At 39.6% G+C, this 22,238-nt stretch overlaps 1 protein-coding gene across 1 annotated transcript; it reads right to left on the bottom strand.

Moving 5' to 3' along the window:
- Positions 1–22: 22 nt before the first annotated feature.
- On the bottom strand, positions 23–21,810 carry cryl1 (crystallin, lambda 1). Its single transcript, XM_070914827.1, has 9 exons — positions 21,708–21,810; positions 19,953–20,060; positions 18,609–18,735; positions 16,228–16,389; positions 15,055–15,150; positions 14,323–14,421; positions 5,870–5,978; positions 2,150–2,256; positions 23–675 (listed from the first exon to the last, which is right to left on the bottom strand). The coding sequence occupies exons 1-9, from the start codon at positions 21,746–21,748 to the stop codon at positions 571–573; spliced, it is 954 nt and encodes a 317-aa protein (XP_070770928.1). The 5' UTR covers positions 21,749–21,810; the 3' UTR covers positions 23–570.
- Between the last annotated feature and the right edge of the window lie 428 nt (positions 21,811–22,238).

The following is a 22,238-nucleotide window of genomic DNA, read 5'->3' as shown; positions in this document are numbered from 1 at the left end:
TGTATGATTCCATTGTTTTTATTATTCAAGACATCATTCCACAGAATTCATTTCCACAGCAGAACATTGCGTGAAGCACCAAGTGAGATGATTGCTTTTTATTCAGTTGCTTTTAATTACCACAATGTTAGTGTTGAGATAAAGTTGCAAACAAAAAGATAAAATATGCTGTAGATTTGGAAAACAATGTGTTTGAAATTGAATCCCTGCTTCTTAATGGGTAGCAAGCCACAGTTCTTTCATAATGTTGGCTGTTATATCCTATAAATATCCATAAAAGGCACAAGTGTTCATTATCGCTGAACAAATGACCAAATTATTCGTCACTCACAAGATATCATTCTTATTTAAACTGTTATCAAATGACATGTCTGTCCGCTTAAATCCTGCACACCTACCTAATTTCACAGAATTCATTTTTAAATAATTAAACCCAGAGGTGTTAGAAGAACCTCTTCCAGAGGTCATGGTCATACAGATCATAATGAAATAAAATGTTTAAAGGTTCCTCTTCTTCAGGCAGCTGTCATTATCAGAGGTATTCCTGACTTTGGGCCCCGCATGCTGATCTTAGTGCTCCTTCTTCAGCTTGGCTAGACCCATGAGGAGCTGGTCCCTCCTCTCCATCCTGGCCGACAGATGCTGCTGGTCGCTGGGAATCAGCTCACACATGTCCTGTGGGCCGCAGCGAAGGAAACGTGAGAAAAAGCAGAGCAAAGAATAGAAGGCTGTCAGGTGACGTGACCTCCCCCCCTGACGGCCATGTTGGAGAGAGAATATGGCTGCTTATATTTCGTAAAACATGCAATAGAAATTACGATTATTCTGTTTGTTTTTAACTGGAAACTGATCCTTTCAACATGTTTTGTGTTTGGGTGATATATGTTTGTTAGGCAGATAGCTAGCAGACCACCACGCCGCAGCTGTAAACACAGTTAGCTGTGCTTGTGGGTCGTCGCACTAGGAACTCCTACTGGTTGGTGGGGATGCTCTCACAGTAGGGGTGGAAATGGGGGGATAGTGTGAACCTTGGTATGTTTTGCCCTCTTGGTGAAGCTCATTGTTGGCAGATAAAAAGAAGAGGCTGGCAACACCAATGCATTAAGAAGGCAGCATGTCTATCTGCAGAGTAGAGTAAGCTGCAACAAAGACTCCAGTGCACAGAGAAATTGATATTCCAAACTGGGAGAAAATGAGGGACAAATCCGAAAAATTAAACAGTGAAAAAGCAGCGAAACTGAATTTGGCATGACCATGAGACGCAACATTTGTTTTAATTTGCAGTAGCTGCTGTCCAGTGAGCAAGAAAAAGCCCCCCAAAACTGTTGTCTGTTACATATATATCATCCGACCTGACTCTTCGTGGGTTAGCATTTGAGGTCTTACATTGCTGGAGTTGAGGCTGAAGCTAAAGGGCAATCTTGGCATGTGGATGGACAGCTGAGAAATGATGAATGAAGGTTTGAGAAGTTTGCTGGATGATTTCATACCCCCCCTCCCCCTTTGACTCTTGGTTGCTGTTGGAATCTGTTGCAACAGTTGTGAGTGTTTGATCCTCAAAACATTGGTTTTCAGTATATTCCTTTAAAACCTAAGAGGGCCAAAGTGTAATGTGGTGGGATGATTTGTCCTTGCATGTATCGCTGCCTTCATACCTTTAGTCACAGCAGAACATTTAGCTCCTGAGTGCGAACCTGTATTAGTGTCGAATATGAAACGGCACGTTGTATAAAAATGAAAATAGTAAGAAAGTCATTTTCTTAACTCCAAACTCTTGTACTGGCTTAGAAGGTTTCTAATAAAAGCGAAAAGCACCAAAAACAAGATTGACTGCTATTTCTCTTTAAACTAGTTGACCTGAAACTATTTATTGCACTGGCTCACTGACCTTCCGTGGCTAACATTTTAACAGCCTGTGATAGCATGTGACTATGTAATGCCTACTTAGGAGAGCTATTTAGTGCTGGAGTGAGAAGGAACTCTTGACTTTAAGTCATGCAGAACTAAAGACAGCATCAACAAACATTCTCTTCATTCGACTGAATCAGTGGAAAGAATAATTCAGGGAAATAAATCAGGAAACTCTCTTTTAATTAACAGCCTTTGATCTGAATAAATAAACTGTTACATCTGCTGCCATCATACTCACATTAACGATGCTCTTTGCTCCCTCACCACCGAAGTCTGGTACAGGCCCAAAGGAGGTCAGGACCCTCCTTATGCCCTCTCCATACCGTTTCATATAGTCTTCCAAACCTGTGGGAGGACAGCTGATCAGAGGGGGGAGGCCAGGAATGAGAACAGGGGCAAATAGTTCAAATCTTACAACATCATGACATACGCCTCATAGCCCCAAACCTTCTCCGAGCAAGTTGAAAAAATTCTTCTCCACTTCAGGAAAACATTGTCTTGGTTCTCAGGACAAAATATCACAATTTGAACAGCTGTCCTCACCTGTGAGATGTTCCCTGAGGGTGGACGGTGACAAACAAACGTCTTCAAAGGTATTAATGAGAATCAAACGTGTGCTTCGTGCTTCTCTGGGCTAAATGTAAGTGAATATGAACAGGTGTAGTACTGAAACGTGACTTGCATGTTTCTTTTATGCTTGTATTAATTTTGGATATGACAGTCTTTACTGTTTCTAACCTCCTGACAGAAACTGGTTAAACAATTGACACGCAGGGCAGTATAACGCGTTTTGGAAGTGCACATTAGCTCCTCTGCAAGCCTCTGTGACCTTTGGTTACCCATAACACCCTTCTCTTCTCGCAGAACGAGTATATAATTGCTGCCTTACACTGAATTGAAAACATGAAAATACCGCTACAGAAGCAATGATTCCAACAACTGTGATTTACTTTATTGTATCTCAAAGATTCAATACCATGAATATTAAGTATTTGTCCTGTCCAAGGCACATTTCCAAGGTCTTCTTGTACAATAAACAAAAGATAAACAGTGAAGCGCACTGGATAACGACTACAAGACACAGGACTAGACTTTCACAGTTTAGGCTAAATGAATGTGAGTAGCTGGTCGTAATGTAATGCTATTTTGTGTTTTCTGTAGCTAATATTTCCTGCATCAATTTATTTTCAGACCAGCCTCAGTCCTTTGAATTTGCTGACTCCACAGAGAACCACTGAAAAAAACCCCCAAGATATGTTCATGTACTTTTTACGGTTCTGGGTGTCATAAAAACACTTCAGTCACACTGAAATGAGACCTCTTCCTCACCTTATAAATAGTTTAACTAAATAAATAGTTAGTTAACTTTCAGTTATTGAGTTATTCTCTCATTACTCTCATTGATTCATCTTTAATGATTGATTTGTGATGTCGGCAACAGACACTTTGGCTGATGAATGATTTATGTGCTGCCCAAATGAACTGTTAAAGATTAATAAATGAGGGCGCTCTGGTTTTCCTTGACTCGTGAGCTACACTTCTAACTCTACCAACTTCTGCTGTTGGAGCCTTGCTGTATTCATGCAGCAGCAAATAATTACATGTAATTAATGTCAAAAAGTTTTCTAAATCACATTATGACAGTGAAAAGTTATATCAAAAGTCCAGAAGTGCTGCATCATAAAATTCTCTCATCTCTCTGTAGCGGTATCCTATTCAATCAATCGATCAAATCAAAAGTGATTGTGCCCCTTAATTAGGATGTAGAAAGATGACAACACATAGCTAATGATCTCTGAGACAACACAGGTCCCTATAACAACCAATGAGCGGACAAAACATATCACAAAGAGGGCCAGCAGTACGGTTTGTTGACATTCCTGTGATAAGGAACACAGCAGGTGAGGACGAGATGTGGAGCGATTGGAAAAAAAGAAACATGTTCTCAAACTTCACACCAGCTCTTTAAATTAAGGCGGGTCAGAAGGTGTCCGTTTAAAATGGTTCTGTCACACTGAAATGAAGTTTCACGGCAAAGACTTAACAGATTTTGAAACACTTAAAGTTTCAAAATCCTTTTATTGTCTCATGTTTTACCCCGAAGCTGAACTTCGAATGTTTACATGAAACTTAGTGGGACACACTATATATGGCACAGCAGTGTGATAAGTACCATCTACCTTCAACCAAACACAGACTTTGTGTGGGAGGCAGATACAAGTGTTGCTTCCAGCTTTTTTTCTTGCCATGCAATTTCTATTATGCTGCCATTGTCTGACTTTTTTTTTTTTTTTTTAAATGTTTGTATTCCGTGCTTCAAAATCAAGAATCATATTCAAAGTTTTGCAGTGGAAGACTTGAGTGAATGGCGAGCTTGGAACGTCCCACAACAACTCCATTATGTTTACTGAAGACCTCTGCAAAAGTTGAATATAAGTGGAAAGTTACAGATTTCACATTTGAATTTTTTAAATTCTATTGGCCGTTCACTTCTTCCACCATTACACGAGACTAACTTCAATTTGCTCTGGAAGAGCAAACATATATTACCTGTTTTGTGCTGGAAAGCAATTCAATGAAATCAAACCTAGAGAATCAAAATGTGATGCGATTCTCGGTGATGGTCTTAGTTTATGGTAACTCATCTGGTAATGATACTGTATGTCTCAGTGAATGTATGAATGTGGCAATGATTGACTGCATGAATGAATGAATGAAAGTAGCATTATCAGTCAGGACCCTGTGTCTCAGGTTTTGTTGGTAAATGGCTTTTGAAGGTATATTCCACCTCTGTTCTTGAAAAGTGGCCGTGAAAAGTTTGTAGCTTGTAGCTTCTTGCTGTTAAACTGGATCACCATTCATGACTCCATGGTAGCTGATTACACGAAGGAGCAAGCTGCAAACATTTCAGAGCCTCCTTATTCCTTTAAAGGATAATGCCCTCCTGTACAGACACATGGTTTACAAAAGCCAAGTCATTCAGGCAGAGTATAAAGAGAGACAGAGACAGAGAGCCTGAGTGCTCCAGTATCTGATCGGAATGATTTAAGGACGGGAAGTACCAACAGGAAAAGGTCTTAGCAATCTTTTGAGGACATGATCATGCTACTGTTTCCTGAGCAGAAAAAAAGCCAGTCAGTAGAGAGCTTCAGCACTGTAACTACAGGTAAGAGTTGGCACCTGGTTTGAAGGCCGTGATGTGGGCTCTGTGAGTTTTGGATTACTGGTGTGAGGGAGTGCATTCATCGCTACCCATCAAAAGACTGCTTTGTTCTGCCAAAGCGTCCTCTTTCTGTGTGTGTACACAGTCAGGGTTACTCTCTGGGTTTCACACTCCCCTTTGATATTCTCCATCTCCCTGAGGTTTCACTCTCGCTCTCTCTCTGACACACACAGTATTTTGTATTGTATAGTACATGTATGTTGTGCTGAGACGTGTGAGCTATGTCACTGTTGACTCTCACATCAGGACATGGTGTTCTTAATGAAAGTTAATTCCAGCCATCAGACAGTTTCTGTGCCGATAAACATCACTTTGATATGTTAACTTATTATAGGACTTATTTTCCATAATATAACTCAGATCTGTAGGTTTTGTATTACATGCATATAAGAAAGACTGCATGTGAAATTGTCCTCCCTTACCAAGAAAGATGTTGTACATTTTTCTTTTTGAATAAAACTTCCATGGGACCACCACTGAACTGAACAATGACGTTGTCTACCACTTAGTATGACTACATAAAATCTATGTAAGTATCTTGAAATTCCAGTGGGTAGGATTTTTAAATGTGAAATTAGAAATCCAGAATACTCATAACCTCCCCTTTGTAATTCAATTTGTAATTTACCCCTTTAGCCATGTGGCCAAATAAAGCAAAAAATGCTTCAAACAAAAGCATCACGAGGTGTGTTGGGCGGTGACCTGCTGTTTATGTCAGCAAAAAAACAACATTACCTTCAGGTGCATTGAGGTGCATCGTTTCCATGGGACCAATGAAGGCGTAACGCATTCCTAGCCCCTCTGACATCACCAGGTCGATGTCCTTAACAGAGATAATGCCATCCTGATGGAGTATGAGGGGGAAAAAAGAGTTACAAGCTGACACTATTCCATGAATCTCCCTTTGTATCTAAGAGCTAACAGGTCAACCCTGAGTCATATAATGAGTGTTTTCCACTGAGTTCGCTGTGTTCCTGGTCAGAGGATTCACTGACGCTGGTGCCACCAACATATATCCTGTTTTGAATAAAACTGGAGCTCAAAATTTAGATCTAAGAACGTATTTTCCCTGTCAGTTCAACAAAGTCATGGCTTTTTACCCCCAGGGTTTTGCACCAACCAAATTCCCTTTGATCCCATCAGACTACTCCCACCATATAAGGTTTCCCTAATCAGCCAATTCTGTGTCCTCAGGATTATGTGGGCAGTATAGGGAGGAGAGCGGCTGAGGATGGAGGGATGGATGGAAGGAGAGACAGAGGGAGGGGTTCAGGTATCTTTGGGTTAGAGATACCTGTTGGCTGACCACGGAGGAAATCAAAGCTCAGATACAGAGACAGAGAGTAGGGTGAGCAAGAGCAGAGGGACAGGGTCGTCTTTGTTTGGGTCCTGCGTCCAACAACGGGCCTGTTATCTGAGCAGAGCGGGATGGTGGGTGGGGTCGTTTCTCCACTGTAATCACTGGGGGCAACCAGCCGCTTTCTCAGCCGCTCTGCTTTCCAACGCTGGCCCTGACTCAAGGACCATTTTCTGTGTGTGTTTGTGTTTGGAGGGGTGAGGGAGGGTCCGTATTACATAAGAGGGATCACAAGGCCGGACTCAGACCGCAGGCCTTGATGCTCAATGCCGAACTTCTGTTTTGTTTTGATGTTTTGATCTCTTTTGGATTACTGTTCATACTAGTTTTGCTTGTAATTGAGAGTGACATTTACAAGCTGTGTTAGTGCTCGGCCACTCATAACTTACAAAGACTTTACCCAGTCTGTAAAACTTGGTTCACACAGTCTGTAATAACACCCTGACTCTATGAGCAAATCCACTAATTGCGGCAACTCCATTAAAATGTATTGATTTTATGCCCACATTTTGCTGTCATGAAGGCTCAGGAGAAAATTCTAACCAGGCGACGTCACACATGATTCTGTGCCTATTCTTGTCCTGGTGGTTCTCATTTTCATTTTTGTATCGTATATGAAGGGTTACGTCTGAATGGAAGCGTCTCCTCAATACAACTTATGTTCAGTAACTTGTTGTTCTTTTCCATTGTTGTGTCTCAACGTGTCTCAAATTATAGCAGTGCCTCAGGTGCACGACACAAAATGCGTCACTCGCGAACCATTTTACAGATCAGAAATCATTACGTGTGTGTCACATTCAGGTGCATTGTATGACTAGATGGAACAAAAGTGATAGCACCACAGTACAACGTTTTAAACAAGTGGCAATTACACGCAGTTCTACTTTGGCTACAAAGAATACAGAAGCATGCGCACCATTTTTAGGTAAGCGAAGTGTTCTGATGTAACTCATACAGTAGTTAAAAGGCAAACCCATTCTATATTGTGTTGAGGGCTTATTAGCTTCTGTATAACTGTACAGCTTATTGCGTCATCCATTACATAATACAATTTTTATTGCTATTGGCTGACAATTTATGCTGCATATTATAGTATATAAACCCAAATATAAGACAATCTGAAATGTCCAAAAATTATGAAAAATACTCATCATGATTTCCACGAGCTCAAAGTGACATCATTAAATATTTTGTTTTGTGTGAGCAAAAGTCCAAAGATATTAAATTTACAATAATATAAAACTGAGAAAAGCTGCAGATTCTCACTTTGGAGAGGCTGGAATCTGCTCTTTTTTACATTTTATTTTGGCCTTCATTTGACAGTCACAGTGTAGACAGAGACAGGAAACATGGAGAGAGAGAGAGAGAGAGAGAGAGAGAGGGCTATGACATGTAACAAAGGTCCCCCGGATGGGGGCCGAACTGTGGACGTTGCAGTTATGTGGTATGCGCCTCAACCACCGGGTGCCCATCTGTTCTGCACTTTTGCTTGAAAAATTACCTCAACAATGAATTGATTGTAAAAATTCATGTCAGATTTTCTAAGGGATTAACTGACATCGTTTCAGCATTAATGCATGTTTAATTGTTTAATACTGCATTTCAACATGTGGTTCTCTTGCAATGTTATCCATTTTGAATAGTTTAGATGTAACATCCATCTCATTCTGGAGTGAGATTTTGGCCAAAATTATTCATTTATCATAGTTAATTTCACGTAGATGAATTGTAGATGAAAGATAGATGAAACACACACTCAAACTGTGCCAGCCAACAGTGACTTAAGAGTCTGGTAAGTGTGTGTGTGTGTGTGTGATATGTGACATTTACATGAAAAAAGTCTACTCTGCAGTTGAGGAAAATGCCTTGACTAATACTATTATAAAGGGTAAGAATTGCAACATAAACCTAATTTGGTTCCGTTTCTGACTGGAACATTTTCATTGAAAAATCACATTGGGCCACAACAACCTTCACTGATATCTTTGAAACTAGCTGTTAGGCTTTTTAAGATAAGATAAGATAAGATGAGATATATTTATTCATCCTCAGGGAAATGGTGGTGCAGCAGTTGCAGTACACACTAGGAAAGAGTGCAAATATAAAATATTAATAAAAGGTGCAAGTATAGAAATATCAATGTCAAAATATACACAATGCCAAAAATACAGACATGGTGTCTTACCGTTTTTGGACCTAAACTGAAATAATATTGTCATGTAACCAACACTGCTGACTATTGCAATCACTTTGTATAAGCAGTATGCACCTAACACTCTGGTGTGTTTTACATAAAAATGAAGACAGTCAGTACTGGAGTGTAAATCTGATCCAGGCTATTCTGAGAATTCACTTTCTCCTGCTGCTCCCCTCCATCTACAGTGTGAATCACTTCATTATAGACACATGGCTGGGCAGTGGGGCGCAGCTCGGGTCAGCTGGTTCATCTAGGTCACCTGGTCTTGGCTCAAGCAGCAATATACATTCACACCGTACCTCTATCTCCAGTGGGGACAAAAATAGAAACCCCTGTTTGTTATGAAGAATCTGTCTTCGCCTGAGACACATTCAGGTGAGTAACACCTCTGACACCCAACATGACTTAATTAGAGCCAGGCCCACATACTGAGCTATGACAACAGAGAATGACTGATGTTCAGGATTTACCTGTTGATCAACATTGTCAAGAGGAGCTGTCAAAAAGACAAAGGAAGCTCCTTCCTGTCAGACAGGTTTGTCCTTGTTTTTGTGTTGACGATGCTCAAAATTAGCTTAAAAACTGTGAACATTCTGCTGGTGAAAGCATACTTAATCGTAATTTATCATGCAGTATACAGCACATACTGACTGAGTGCATAGTATGCAGTACGGTAGTATGAGATTTCGAACGCACTCTATATCTGTACTGAACTAGATACGCGTCATTTTGATCATTTGTTTTTATTATTTATTTCTTTGGGATGTTTTGAGGAAAGATGGCTTAGTATTTAGTAAGCTTTGAAAGCGTGTCCAAAATCGAGCAAAATAATCTGTTTGAAACTAACATCTAAAATGAACAACTGGGCTAGGAAAATAAATGTGGTGGAAATTCCGTATTCACTGCTTATATTATGCTTACATTATTCCTATTTTTATATTTTATACATGAACTATACAAAGTTGTGTCTTTCTTTCTCCTCTGTGTGTGCAAGTCTGTTTGACCTTCAGCGTGTACGGCCTGAAATCATCCTCCCTTCTTCCTCTGAGAAGCTCCAGCTTTTCTCTCTCAAAGAGATCAATTAGATAACTTTCTCTGGAGGATGGAGAAGAAATCGTTATGAGTGCAAGTACTGTTTGAAGACAAAGGATCTTTGCTGAGACAACTTTTTTTAATTCATTGATCTGTCCTCTAAAACTTGTGTAACTTCATCCTGCGGTCTTATGAAGGCATGTTCCCCCGTATGCACATGAGTGTAGGCCTAATAAAACTCTTCAAAAAGACACTTCATCTCTTTGTGTTGATTTGTTCCACGATGAAAATATGAAGGCTTAGAGGGGTAAAGCATGTTTGCGAGCATGGCTGCTTAATTGACAGAAGCCACACAGTGGTGGTTGGGTTGTTTGCCTCCAGCTCCTGACAACATGATTGTGAGTGGTAAGCACAGACGTTTTTGGACGTCAGAGACTCCTTCTGTTTCCACAGTGTCTGAACTACATGCAAAATAGATTATATCTGTGGTCACTGTTGAGCTCTTAGTTAAAACATGGCAGAGATGAACCATTTCTACTACATTCTTTTGACATAGACAAGTTGTATGTTAGGAGACACACTTAGTTCTACACATCCCGTTGCATTATACACAAAACTTTGTATAAATTGATTTGTGACTGTGTTTTTACTCGTGACTCTATTCTTTGTTGTCATTTAGCCTCTTATTCTCATTTCTACTTTACTGTGAACAGTTTGTGGGGATCAGGATGCTCTATGATGCCCTCAGCTGGAGCACCTTCGAGGGCAAAGTCTGACACTTTAACAGCAATGTGGCATTTTTGTCGGCTAGGACCGAAGGGTGCCCCCAGGGTTAATTCTGCTCAACAGGGGCCTCACAAGTGAGTGATCCACGCATGATATGGAATGTCATGTAGATATGAGTCTGAGCTTCCACAGGCAAGTGTGAAGACACAAATATCACATTGTGGATGCATGGATGCTATGTTACAGCCAGTATAGAGTGCGGAGGGAGAGGGACACGGTAATCTCTGCTTCATTTCCTTGCTGAACGCTTTAATTATCAGAAGCTGAAAGAAAAGGTGAAGTGTTACTCCCAGTGACTTGTTGTTTTCTTGTGTTTGGCATTGACTGAACTATCAAGGGCTTTCACCTGACTGCAGGCCCACTTGGCTCACCAGTGAACCAAGAAGCTCCTCTAGAAACTAACAATACACACTCATTCAAGGAGAGACAAAACATCTTAAAAAGTCCAAACTGTGACAAACCCAAGACCTTTGATGCAAGTCATCCCACACACCGCCTGTTGCTTCGACATCAAATGACCCCACTTAGTTTAGAGGAACGCACATGCTGTAGAGATTCAAAAGTTACCCTGAGGATGAAATAGATTGTGATTGACAGATCAAATGGCATTTACAAAGAAGAGACTGATTATTTGGTAGAACAACTGAGTTATCAATGTCTTCATTGTTAAACTATGGAAGAACTGACCTGTAGCATGTTCTTAATGGACTGATGAGCAGTTTTGGTGATTTTTTTTTTCTTTTTGCATCTTGTTTTCAAATCTAAATCATTACCTATGAAAACTGACTCTCAGGTGTCACACAGTATCGTCATCATCACGCTGCCAACCCTACTATTAGTGTACAGTTGAGGAAATTTCCCTTCATGCATTCATCCTTGATTAGTCTGTAGAGAATTCTTCCTAAAGTGTAAACAACAGTTTTTAGTGTGAAGTCACATGAACAACTTAAATTGGATTTCTGGTGTTTTTGACAAGTTTGTAGACAATCCTTGTAGTTTCCCACAATTCTAAAGTAAATTGTGATTATCCGAACAATTTAAATGTGTATGTCAGTATATCTTTACAGATGTTTTCTCAGCTGCAAACACTTTCTGTTACACTTATAAGCTCCTCTGCTTAAATATAAAATATAAAATATTCAATAATGCTATTATTTTTATATTACTTGTTATTTTATCATTCTTATTGCATCCATTTCAGGTCACGGGCTTTGTGATTCATTTCTTTATATTTGATCTAATTCATTGTAAGTCTACGTTATATCTCAGTGAGGCCCTTTCTTGGTTATGTAAAGTTATATATTTACTGTATATAAAGGGTGTATAGCATTATCTAAACCATGAGGGAGATTTTCACTGCCACAGTTCTTGTTCTTGTTTCCATTTTTATCAAATGTATTATCAATTATCTATTTTATTTGAAAATACTTCTTTTAGTCAACCTGAGGTGCCAGGCTGGTGAGGGTTAACTTTTTATACATATTAATTGTCAGGAAGGAAAGTCTATCATTCAGCAGGCAATGACGACAAGATAAACTCTTTCTGACGCAAACTGTCATTGGTTAGTTAAATGGAACATCATGTGTTGAGTGTCACGCCCATATTGTTGTTGCTTGTGTGCAACCCTTCCACGTTGGGTCATGAATAATTTAGTTTCACAAGTGTTTGTATTGTTATTTTAAAGTGTTGCTACCTGTAGTTGTCTTACCTTGCGCGTACCTTTTTGTGGGTGTGAGAGAGAGAGAGAGGGGGGGGGGTCATGGTCATTGTCCATCTACACAGTATAGTAATGTCAGGGACAAGAACATGGACGTGCTGATTTAGTTGTGAAAGGGCCACTCTTTGTTACACATCTCCAGAGAAAAGCGATGGATTCAAGAGGTAGACAGAGAGAGACACTTATCTCTCTCCCAGTCCCTCTTTAGGGTTATTATGGCCTGTGTGTGTTGGCCCTGGAACAAGAGATGGGATTTGTTCTATCATACAGTCGTAATTCATCCCTACGGAGGGCAGAGCTGGTTCATTACAGTCTTAATTATCTTGTAAGTCAGCAGACTGTTGACTATATTAAACACTATACAAAGGAGTTTTTGTTTGGCAGAAAAAACCAACAGAGCGTTTGAAGAAATTTTGTCCAAACTCAGATATCCACCACTAACACCTACTCTGACAAACTGACTGCAGGCTTTGATAATATTAGTGATTATTTAGATTATGAGTTGATCTCAAGGCTGATCTGCACAAGATATATTTCTAATGGGAACACATCATTATCAGTTTAGTAGTCAAGGGAAGGACTATTCGCCCCGTTAAAACGATTGTATAAAGTCTTCTGTTGTGACTGAGGTACTTCTGAGAAAATCAGCTTTGTTCCGAGACAACAAATTTAAAACATAAAGTCGGCGTAACAAACTGAAGCCGTACGTTTGAAAGAACGTTCACTAGCAAGGGAAGGTTTGATGAAAAATGCTAGTGGTTTGAATTATGGGAACTGTAGGAGTTTGACCGTTCTTAAGGACTAAAAGTCAGGATATCTTCACCTCTACTATATCAGTTTCAAAATGTCAAATGCTCATTCACTGCAGCATCCCTTTGATGCATTAATTGATACATTTCAGATTGTGTTTCATCAAAAATAAAAAAATATCTCTATACTACACATATGCTGCATCTTACATTGTCAGTTTTTTTCCTGACTGAAAATGTCACTATACTGCTAATTTCTTCATTTCTTCCAATTCTTGTATACTTATATTGTTTCTTTAAGTTATATGTGTATGACTAATCAAGCAACAATCAAATAAAAATAAACATCTTTAGGTATTATTTTTTTAGTTTTACACTCAAAAACTGTGTTGTCTGCTGTGTGGTGTGATAAAATGCTATTATCAGTGACCAAACAACCCACCATCGTGATCGGTAACAGTATGTGACATCACATTTTTCCTACTAAGCCCTGCCCTGTTTAAACCAGTGAGAAGAAAAAAAGAAATACAGAAATCTGCAATCTGTGAAATGAAGAACCAAAACTGTCCAAACTCTGGCAAAAGATTGTGTTGTCATGTAAGATCCTTACAGATCATTCTGACAATTTCTTCCATGGGTGATCATGTAATGGTGCCTGTCATCAGAGGCTAAAGCTCATTTACTCTCATCGTGTTCTTTTTTGGAAGGAGACCATGGAGATCATAGCAGAGATGAGCCGACAAGGGGCTTCCTCTTTTCTGCCTCTATTACAAAACCATCAGCAGCACCACTCAGCCACACAAAGCCTCCCTGAGACTGAGGAGCTCTTGTCCAGAAATAAAAACAAACATGCGCACATACACTCTTGTGCATCTACAACATTGTAATGACACACATTTGGTATTATTTAGTTAAGGCATAGCAATTCTTAAACATTTGAAGACAAATATTCTGATCCAAAATGAATCACTAAACTTGCTTGGTTCACTCAAGTGGAGATACAGCTTTGCTAGAGGAGCAGTTGTCCTACAAAATGCTATTTAGTCATATAAAAACTTTGAAAACGCTCTCAATAACCAATCTCAACCCTAAAACAGCATCTTTCTTTACTCTCATGCATCTCGTGTATAATTAAAACCTTGACCCTGATGTGATTTTAATGTCACATCAAATAAGATAAAATAAAATGTCCAAAAGGAAAAACAAAAAAACCCAGTGGTGATAACATTTTTCGGTGTGTGTTTCAAATTGCACACTAGTGTCAAAAGAAATAACTGGCCTAACTGTGAAAAACTAGTTCACCTAAGGACAGAAACAAGACCACCACCCAGAAACCACCCAAACACTGACCTGGACCAGCCTCCAGGACTCTGCGATGATGGCCGCCTGTACTCTGTTGAGGGCAAAGCCATCGATCTCTTTCTTCAGACAGACGGGGGCCTGGCCGACCTAAATCAAGATAAATCAGTCATGTCAAGAATGGCAATAGCTCCTAAGAGACAATACTTGTGAATCTGCATGTTTCAGAATATAAAGTAAAAGTTTTACATTGTTTAGATTACTGCCAACCTTAGCACACCCAGGGATTTCAACTGATTTGCTTCCTTCTAGTAAGGCCAGTGGTTTCCGTTTATTTCAGCATGTTGTGAAATTCAGCTTGCAGAGACTTGCAGAGACTTTGAGCCTTGCTTGGAATATTTCATCCCTCACACTTAATCGTTTTTGTCAGAGGTTTGTTATCATTGTGTGGTAATCCAGGTGTGCCAGGGACTAGTGACACACTGTCATCCCGGATTTGCGGGACCTGTGACTGGATTCACAGACTATGATATCAGATAATCAAACCTAGATTACAACTAACAAATAAATGGACATTGTGAAAAGGTTCGCCAGCTAGGATTCTTACCATCACTACACATATTATATTACTCCAGTCCTGGCCTCCTTTTGCTCATCAATATTCTTTAGGATTCTTTACAGACCTTCATGTTTTGTCATGTCTCTGTTATTAACTTATGTCTTGCATCACTCCCGCAGGTTTGACAGTTGACAGTCCAGAATTGTGTAATCTGGTATCTTTACCTTGGTCATTAGGGCATGGGTGGTGTCCATAACAGTCGCTGCTGTCTCTGGGTGAGGTACCAGCTCCACCAGTTTGACATAGTAGGGTGGGTTTACCTGTGGAGCACAGAACAATATTACATCATACACTGAGTACCTCACTGATACAGAGGATCTGTGCCTCAGCGACGTTTCCTCATTAGTTTACATGTTTGTAAAAAGCCTGAAAGCTGAGATGTAATTGAGGTTATTGCATTCAATTTTCCATCATAAGACTTTTTGGAAATACTAGGCGACACTGCGCTATGATGCACCTTGTCCCTGTAAACAGTAAACTACATTATAACTGTAACTATATTTTACATTAATCTGAAGTATGCTACATTCTATGGTATGCAGCATTATTCTAGGAAATACTACACTAAACTATCTTAGAATACACAGCACAATACTACAATAATAGTATTCTCACATACATACATTTTATAAAGTTACATTAAAATCACTTCTGTATCCGGTTTGATACATGATGAAGTTATTACATATCACACTACCTTTTCTAAACTAAACATGTGTCAGCGTCACCATCAAAAACAGAAGCGCTGACAGAAAAGGACAGGATAGGGCACCTGTGGAGTGACAACTACTCCCTTTTAAGCTTGGTGGTGATGCGTCGGCCTAACTAAACCAACACTGATATTCAGCTGTTGGAAAGACAATGGACATAAGCCAAAGTGGGTAGTTTAACGAGGCAGGTTTGAATTAATGTTATTGTTACAGTAAACATGTGACGACCAGCGACGAAATCAATAGTTCACAGTGAAATGCAGTAAACAAATCACAATGTCCTCTAAATATGTTTGACTGGTTTTTCTTGAAATGTAAACAGGTGTTTGTCTGTTTTTTTCCCCAGGGCTTTCAGCTTCCAATATGGCTGCCAGAAGATGAACTACATTACCCAAAAGCTCTCTTTTGCAGAAACTGCAGTACTAATGCAGGATAAATGAGGGATAAATGAAAGAAGGGACCCTTCTAAATGGCTTCCACTTGATGTAGCAGTAATGTGTAATAAGGGCGGGGTACCTCAAAATACATGATTGGGGAATTAACTAATCTGGCTTTCCCAGTTTGTAGTTTATTAGGTTGAAATCCCTTTGCACTACCTACTGGTACCAGGACTGTAGTAGCACTAACCGGATGGGAGACGAGGCAGCGACTCCTGTTGTGTACTTTAGAGAAGACGTTGCTCGGGACCAGACAGGAGGTGGAGCTGCTCAGGATGACATCTTTTCCCACAAGACGCTCTATGTCCTGGAAGACGCTCTGCTTGACCTCAAGCTGCTCAAATACACATTCCTGGAAAACACACAGGGAAAGTATACACACACACACACACACACACAAACACAAACACAAACACACACACACACACACACACACACACACACAATGGGTTGTAAGTCATTTCATCTTCTGTAACACAATAAATAAGTATTGTCTCTTCACTAAACCCCTTCCAGTGTACATTGTGGACACTTCAATATCAGTAAATCAGTATTTAAGTCTTGGCAGAGCACCAGCAAAGCAACACAATGAAGACTTTAGTCATCACAACAACAAATAAAGACTTAATGTTTCTTTCTTGGTAAGCGTCAAACTACTGCATTGGCCTTGGCCTCTGACATTGTACTCTGATAAATAAAAACCCCAAACTATCAGTAGAGATTAATACCACTAAAGGTGAGTGAGAAAGCGTGTTTTTCCCCCCAAAATTTGGGTGAATTGATCCTTTAACTTTGTACACTTTGTCATCAATCTTTCTTTGATTATAGCAAAGATGAAAAATGGAATCATCAACAATAAATAAACACATAGTATTTTGTTTCTTATTAGTACTACAAACTACTACGTAGCCTCCGAGAATGTAATCTGACAAAAATGCTGTTGGGTTTTTTTAAGCTATCCACCACAGGCTCAGTTGTATTTGCTCTGACGGTATTGGAAAGGAGTGGCTTCTTAAAATATGTTCATCAAGTGTGTAGAACTGCAATTACTGGCTGGGCAAGCAGCATACCTGCAGAATGCATGCGTAATAATGTGATGCTCCACTCATTAACAGTGTTCAGTATGTAAGAGAAGCTCTAACCCTTTCACCCTATTCTTTCATAAAGTTTATCATCTGTTTTATTGTATATTCTCTGTTATATTTTTATAGTCTACTTTTGTCTTTAAAGGGTCTACTTTTATTATATAATTCATTTTAGCAATTTTGTGAATTATTCAACTTTTTAAAATTATATTTTGATTTGTAGCAGATCATCTCTCCTTACCTCCAACAGGGAAATAATAGATTTATCTGATCATCAGCCACTATACGAGTTATTGATACGTTCTGTAACGAATCTGACTGAGACAAACTCCTCTAGAACAACCATAATCAATAACAGGGTGACATTTGCATCAGATTCCATCACTTTTCATGGTATCAGGAAATGTGGAACTGGCTATGTGAACAGGAAAACTCTGCATAATTCTACCTGGTATTTCCCTGTTTCTAATAAGTCCTCTATTGTTCCATGTTAGTGAACTCAGTACAGAGTATTGATTTACTTTGGCCCTACCTGTCCCTCTCTGATCACCACCAGCGTGATGAAGAGCACTATTGTCCGCTTTAACACAGTCAGGGTGCCATACGAGACATTTTCTTGGCTTAAAGAGTTAGGTGTGTGTTTGTGTCCTCAGCATGACACAGACCAGATGAGTGACTTGGTGTTAAAAGGGATGTAATGATTTCAACAGGAGGGCAACTGTCATGATCACACCCTCCTGAACCTGACAGCTCATAAAATGACTCATGAAACGTGAAAATATTTCCATAAAGCTGTGACATATTCAGGTTAGTTAGAAAACATTTAGGTTTTGATTTAATAGTGTTAGGCCAAAAGGTAAATCTCTGACGAACAAATAAGTATTAGAAAGCAAGGTTACACAAATACACAAAGAGAAGTGCATTTCAATTCGGTGCTGCTTTATAATTGATGAGACACACAACCCAACATCAATCATAAGGGCCAAGTTTTTCATTTTTTATATATACACTATAATCATGTGGATAACTTCTAGTCATACTTCTACAGGATATGATAAGCACTGTAATGCGTACTATGGCAAGAAGAGTGAACCGCTATAAATAGTGACAAATTTTGGGCAAATCCTTCTAAAATCCGTCCAAAAATGCCAAAACTCAGCCGTGAGACATATGTTACGGTTTATTCAAAATGTGACCAGTGGTGTCTGAGGTATCATACAATATGTGAGACAAATGAACCAATGATGTTGCGCCCCCTTGAGGATAATCAGTGTCATTTTGTGTCATACTGTACTGAGATTAATGTAAATGTGATTTATGCTGCATATACATTTACACTTTATACATTTGAAAAAACCCACACTGAAGTGGTAGAGGGCGCCAGGTCCCCAAGTTTAATCAAATCTGACCAAATCTGGGATACATGTGTGATGGACAAACAGACAGAATGGCATGGGCTAGTGCTGGGAGTAGTCTAGTGTGTCACCTGGACAAAGAAGGCTCCCTCCAGTGCCTGAGCCAGGTCGTCGGAACTGCTGAGCAGGGCGAGCTGCTGTGTGGCGGTCAGCTCTCCTCTCAGCATGTGGGCTTCCTCCAGCTCCTCCAGCTGCTTCCTGAGCCAACACAGAGTGAAAGAGGTGGTCAACCTCACCCAAGACTTTGTATTACCAAAAATATAGATGCAGCCGCAAACATGTTGAGCAATCCAGCCAGAAACCTTCAGGGTAGATTTTTATGAAAAGCAACCTGACAGCATTCAGTTGCCTGAATGCTGTCAGGTTGCTTTTCCAGCCAAAAGACAAAACCAAATTTAACTGGCTGCCGGTCATGGTTACACAGAAGCAACTAGTATTTAGAAGATATTATCAAAACAAAACAGGGCACAGGATTAGGGACAGTCTTCACAGCTTGTCAAAATCAAAAATAGAGCGAGACTGAAAGACAAGTACAATGACACCCTCTACTGTCCATACAGGCAACTGAACCTCCAAGAGTCTGAACAGTTACAGTGTAAGAACCACAGGCATAGCACATTAGCCATTTACAGGACAAATTAACGTTAAATGAATGAGATCCTGGTATAGAGCTTGGGTTTGTTTTAAGGTTTCAAGGGCTGCAGATCTTCTTTATATTATGTTGTTTTTTCTAACAGTATTTTCCACAGTCATTTTCAACAAAAGCACATCGTCATTCCACAGTAATGTTTAACTAGCGATGACTAGGCAATGAAGGAGTTTCTAGGCCTGAACATGTGTTTGTCCAAGTGTTTCTATAGTAAGAGGAAGTCACTGATCATGCAATGTGCATGGGTCTTCTCTTTAAGCAGTGGAAGGAAGAACAGGTTATATTTTGGACAGACGTCATGAGTGCATGGAGGTCAGTCTGTACGCCTTGGTATTGTTCCCTATATGTTCTGCAGCCACACACCTCTGTTGACTATAAAGAAGATAAGATAAGATAAGAATGTAAATTCCCTTGTGTTGTATGCTAAAGAAGCACCTGAAATTAACCTTATTTCCAGTGTGATCTAGTATTCAGATGATTTTGGTGTAATTTGCTGAGACTTGAAGATATTGCCTGTAGCTCAACCTGATAACTGGAACTCAATGATATTTGCCCAACATGCCCAACATGACATGCATTGTCTCAATAGGCTTTACAGGCCCACAACATCAACAGTTCCTTGACACAGCTGAAGCTCTCTAAGACGACAGGAGGATGTAATGTAAATTCAGAGAAAAAGATGGAGTATGTCTATGGAAAGTGGATGGGATATTACGTTAATCAAGTCTACATTACATGCTGGACAGTATTGTGCAGTAGGGCTGACCTGATCTGTGTAATGGCCTTTGCAGCCTGTCCTGGTTGGTTGTCATAGATCTTCACACTGTAGCGTCCACTGACAAACACCATAGCCCAGGAGCGGCCTATCAGCCCACTGAAACACACACACACACACACACACACAATGGGTTGTAAGTCATTTCATCTTCTGTAACACAATAAATAAGTATTGTCTCTTCACTAAACCCCTTCCAGTGTACATTGTGGGCACTTCAATATCAGTAAATCAGTATTTAAGTCTTGGCAGAGCACCAGCAAAGCAACACAATGAAGACTTTAGTCATCACAACAACAAATAAAGACTTAATGTTTCTTTCTTGGTAAGCGTCAAACTACTGCATTGGCCTTGGCCTCTGAGATTGTACTCTGATAAATAAAAACCCCAAACTATCAGTAGAGATTAATACCACTAAAGGTGAGTGAGAAAGCGTGTTTTTCCCCCAAAAATTTGGGTGAATTGATCCTTTAACTTTGTACACTTTGTCATCAATCTTTATTTGATTATAGCAAAGATGAAAAATGGAATCATCAACAATAAATAAACACATAGTATTTTGTTTCTTATTAGTACTACAAACTACTATGTAGCCTCCGAGAATGTAATCTGACAAAAACGCTGTTGGGTTTTTTTAAGCTATCCACCACAGGCTCAGTTGTATTTGCTCTAACGGTGTTGGAAAGGAGTGGCTTCTTAAAATATGTTCATCAAGTGTGTAGAACTGCAATTACTGGCTGGGCAAGCAGCATACCTGCAGAATGCATGCGTAATAATGTGATGCTCCACTCAATAGACATTTAGGGGGTTCACTCTTCACTCAAAGGAAACCGAAATCCCATTCAATAATCTATACATATGAACATTTAATGTCATAACTGGCCTGATATTTTGTTGTTTTTTGTTGTTCTGTACTATTTGTAGCTGTGTGTCTGCACCATCACTTCCTCCATGGACAGTCTTCATAAGTCCTGGCTCTCTCTCTCTAGCTTTGTATGTCTCTTTATGTAATTATTTTTTATAATAATCAGTTACACAGCAAAGTCACTGCAGGTTTTGCTGTTGCTCTATCTAAGCACAAGTGTGATTCTGCAAAATCTTGCAGTAGAAATTCAGTGGATTCGGATCTTCTGGGCGTCATATTATAGAGAATTGCACATGTTAACGCACATACTGTAAGTACCTCTCAAAACTTATGAAAAGTGGAGTGGATATTTGGCTGTGATGTCTAGTTTACTTTCCAGGTTTAAGAGAGGCCACTTCAGGGGAATGCCAAGTTTAGCTGAGTGTGTAGAAATAATGAACAGGGTACAGGAAACAGGTTAAAATGTAAGCCTACACAAAGTAGGCTCTAATGGTGAAGCCTCAATACAAGTGCTTGGCTACTTCATAGAGTGGGTCGATCCTTGTTTATAATAGACAGGACTATAATGAAAAACTGCAAAGGTGTCAAGATAAAGTACAAGACGTCAGGGAATCACCTTAGTTAGCTTTAAACCAAGAGATCTAAGCATGCGTCCAGAATAGTCCTGTCTGTGAGTTACAGCATGAAAATATACAATGCAATCACTAAACTAAAATTATATGCAAAACAAATAACTAACGTTAAACAAAACATTGCAAATGCTGTACCAATTAAAGCAATTCATAAGCAACTTTAATGTCAGCTCCATGAATACATTCCACAACTAGCATAATAACCTAGGGGCAAGGTTTAGCAGCATGAAAGCGTCTTCTCTTACTCACCTGCCGATCACAGTAATGATCTTCATGTCAGAAGTGTTCATTTCAAGATGTTAAGAGTTCAGCTCAGACAGACGTTGTTGACGTGCTGTTTGATCAGTTGTATGAAAACTGTTGCACTGCCCCTCTAGGGTCACGCTGCTAAATGTCGGTACGGTAAGTTAGAAGGACCAAATGACCAAAAAGAGTGCAATACACTGCAAAACAAAGAACAAACCATACATCCGCCATTAACTATATACTATTGTCTACTAAGTTCATTTTACATCGTTTAAGACGAAACTGAACTTAAACTATGTTTAGAACGTAAAAGATAGAGCGAGTACCTTACGCTTGTATCCTAGCAACAGATGAAATCAGTTTCAGCCAATTATGTCAAGGCTAATTTATGATTGACATGTACGTAACCAATCAGAGGTTTGGGAACTGAACTTGTCCCACCCACTCCGCGTTGAATTGTGGGATTGTATCCTGAAACGACAACAAACTATCTTTGCTGTTACCTCGCAGAGATAACTGTTTGCTTTTCATATT

Source organism: Enoplosus armatus, chromosome 11 (assembly GCF_043641665.1).
Source record: "Enoplosus armatus isolate fEnoArm2 chromosome 11, fEnoArm2.hap1, whole genome shotgun sequence".
Taxonomy (NCBI): Eukaryota; Metazoa; Chordata; class Actinopteri; order Centrarchiformes; family Enoplosidae; genus Enoplosus; species Enoplosus armatus.
This window is presented reverse-complemented; position numbering and strand designations above follow the sequence as displayed.

What these genes read in the sequence shown, in the direction of transcription:
- cryl1 (XM_070914827.1), bottom strand. Translation starts at nt 21,748, where the DNA reads ATGAACACTTCTGACATGAAGATCATTACTGTGATCGGCAG. An exon ending in ATCATTACTGTGATCGGCAG is followed by an intron (nt 20,061 to 21,707) that starts GTGAGTAAGAGA and finishes TGTGTGTTTCAG; the next exon opens with TGGGCTGATAGGCCGCTCCT. An exon ending in GCACCTCAATGCACCTGAAG is followed by an intron (nt 2,257 to 5,869) that starts GTAATGTTGTTT and finishes GTCCTCCCACAG; the next exon opens with GTTTGGAAGACTATATGAAA.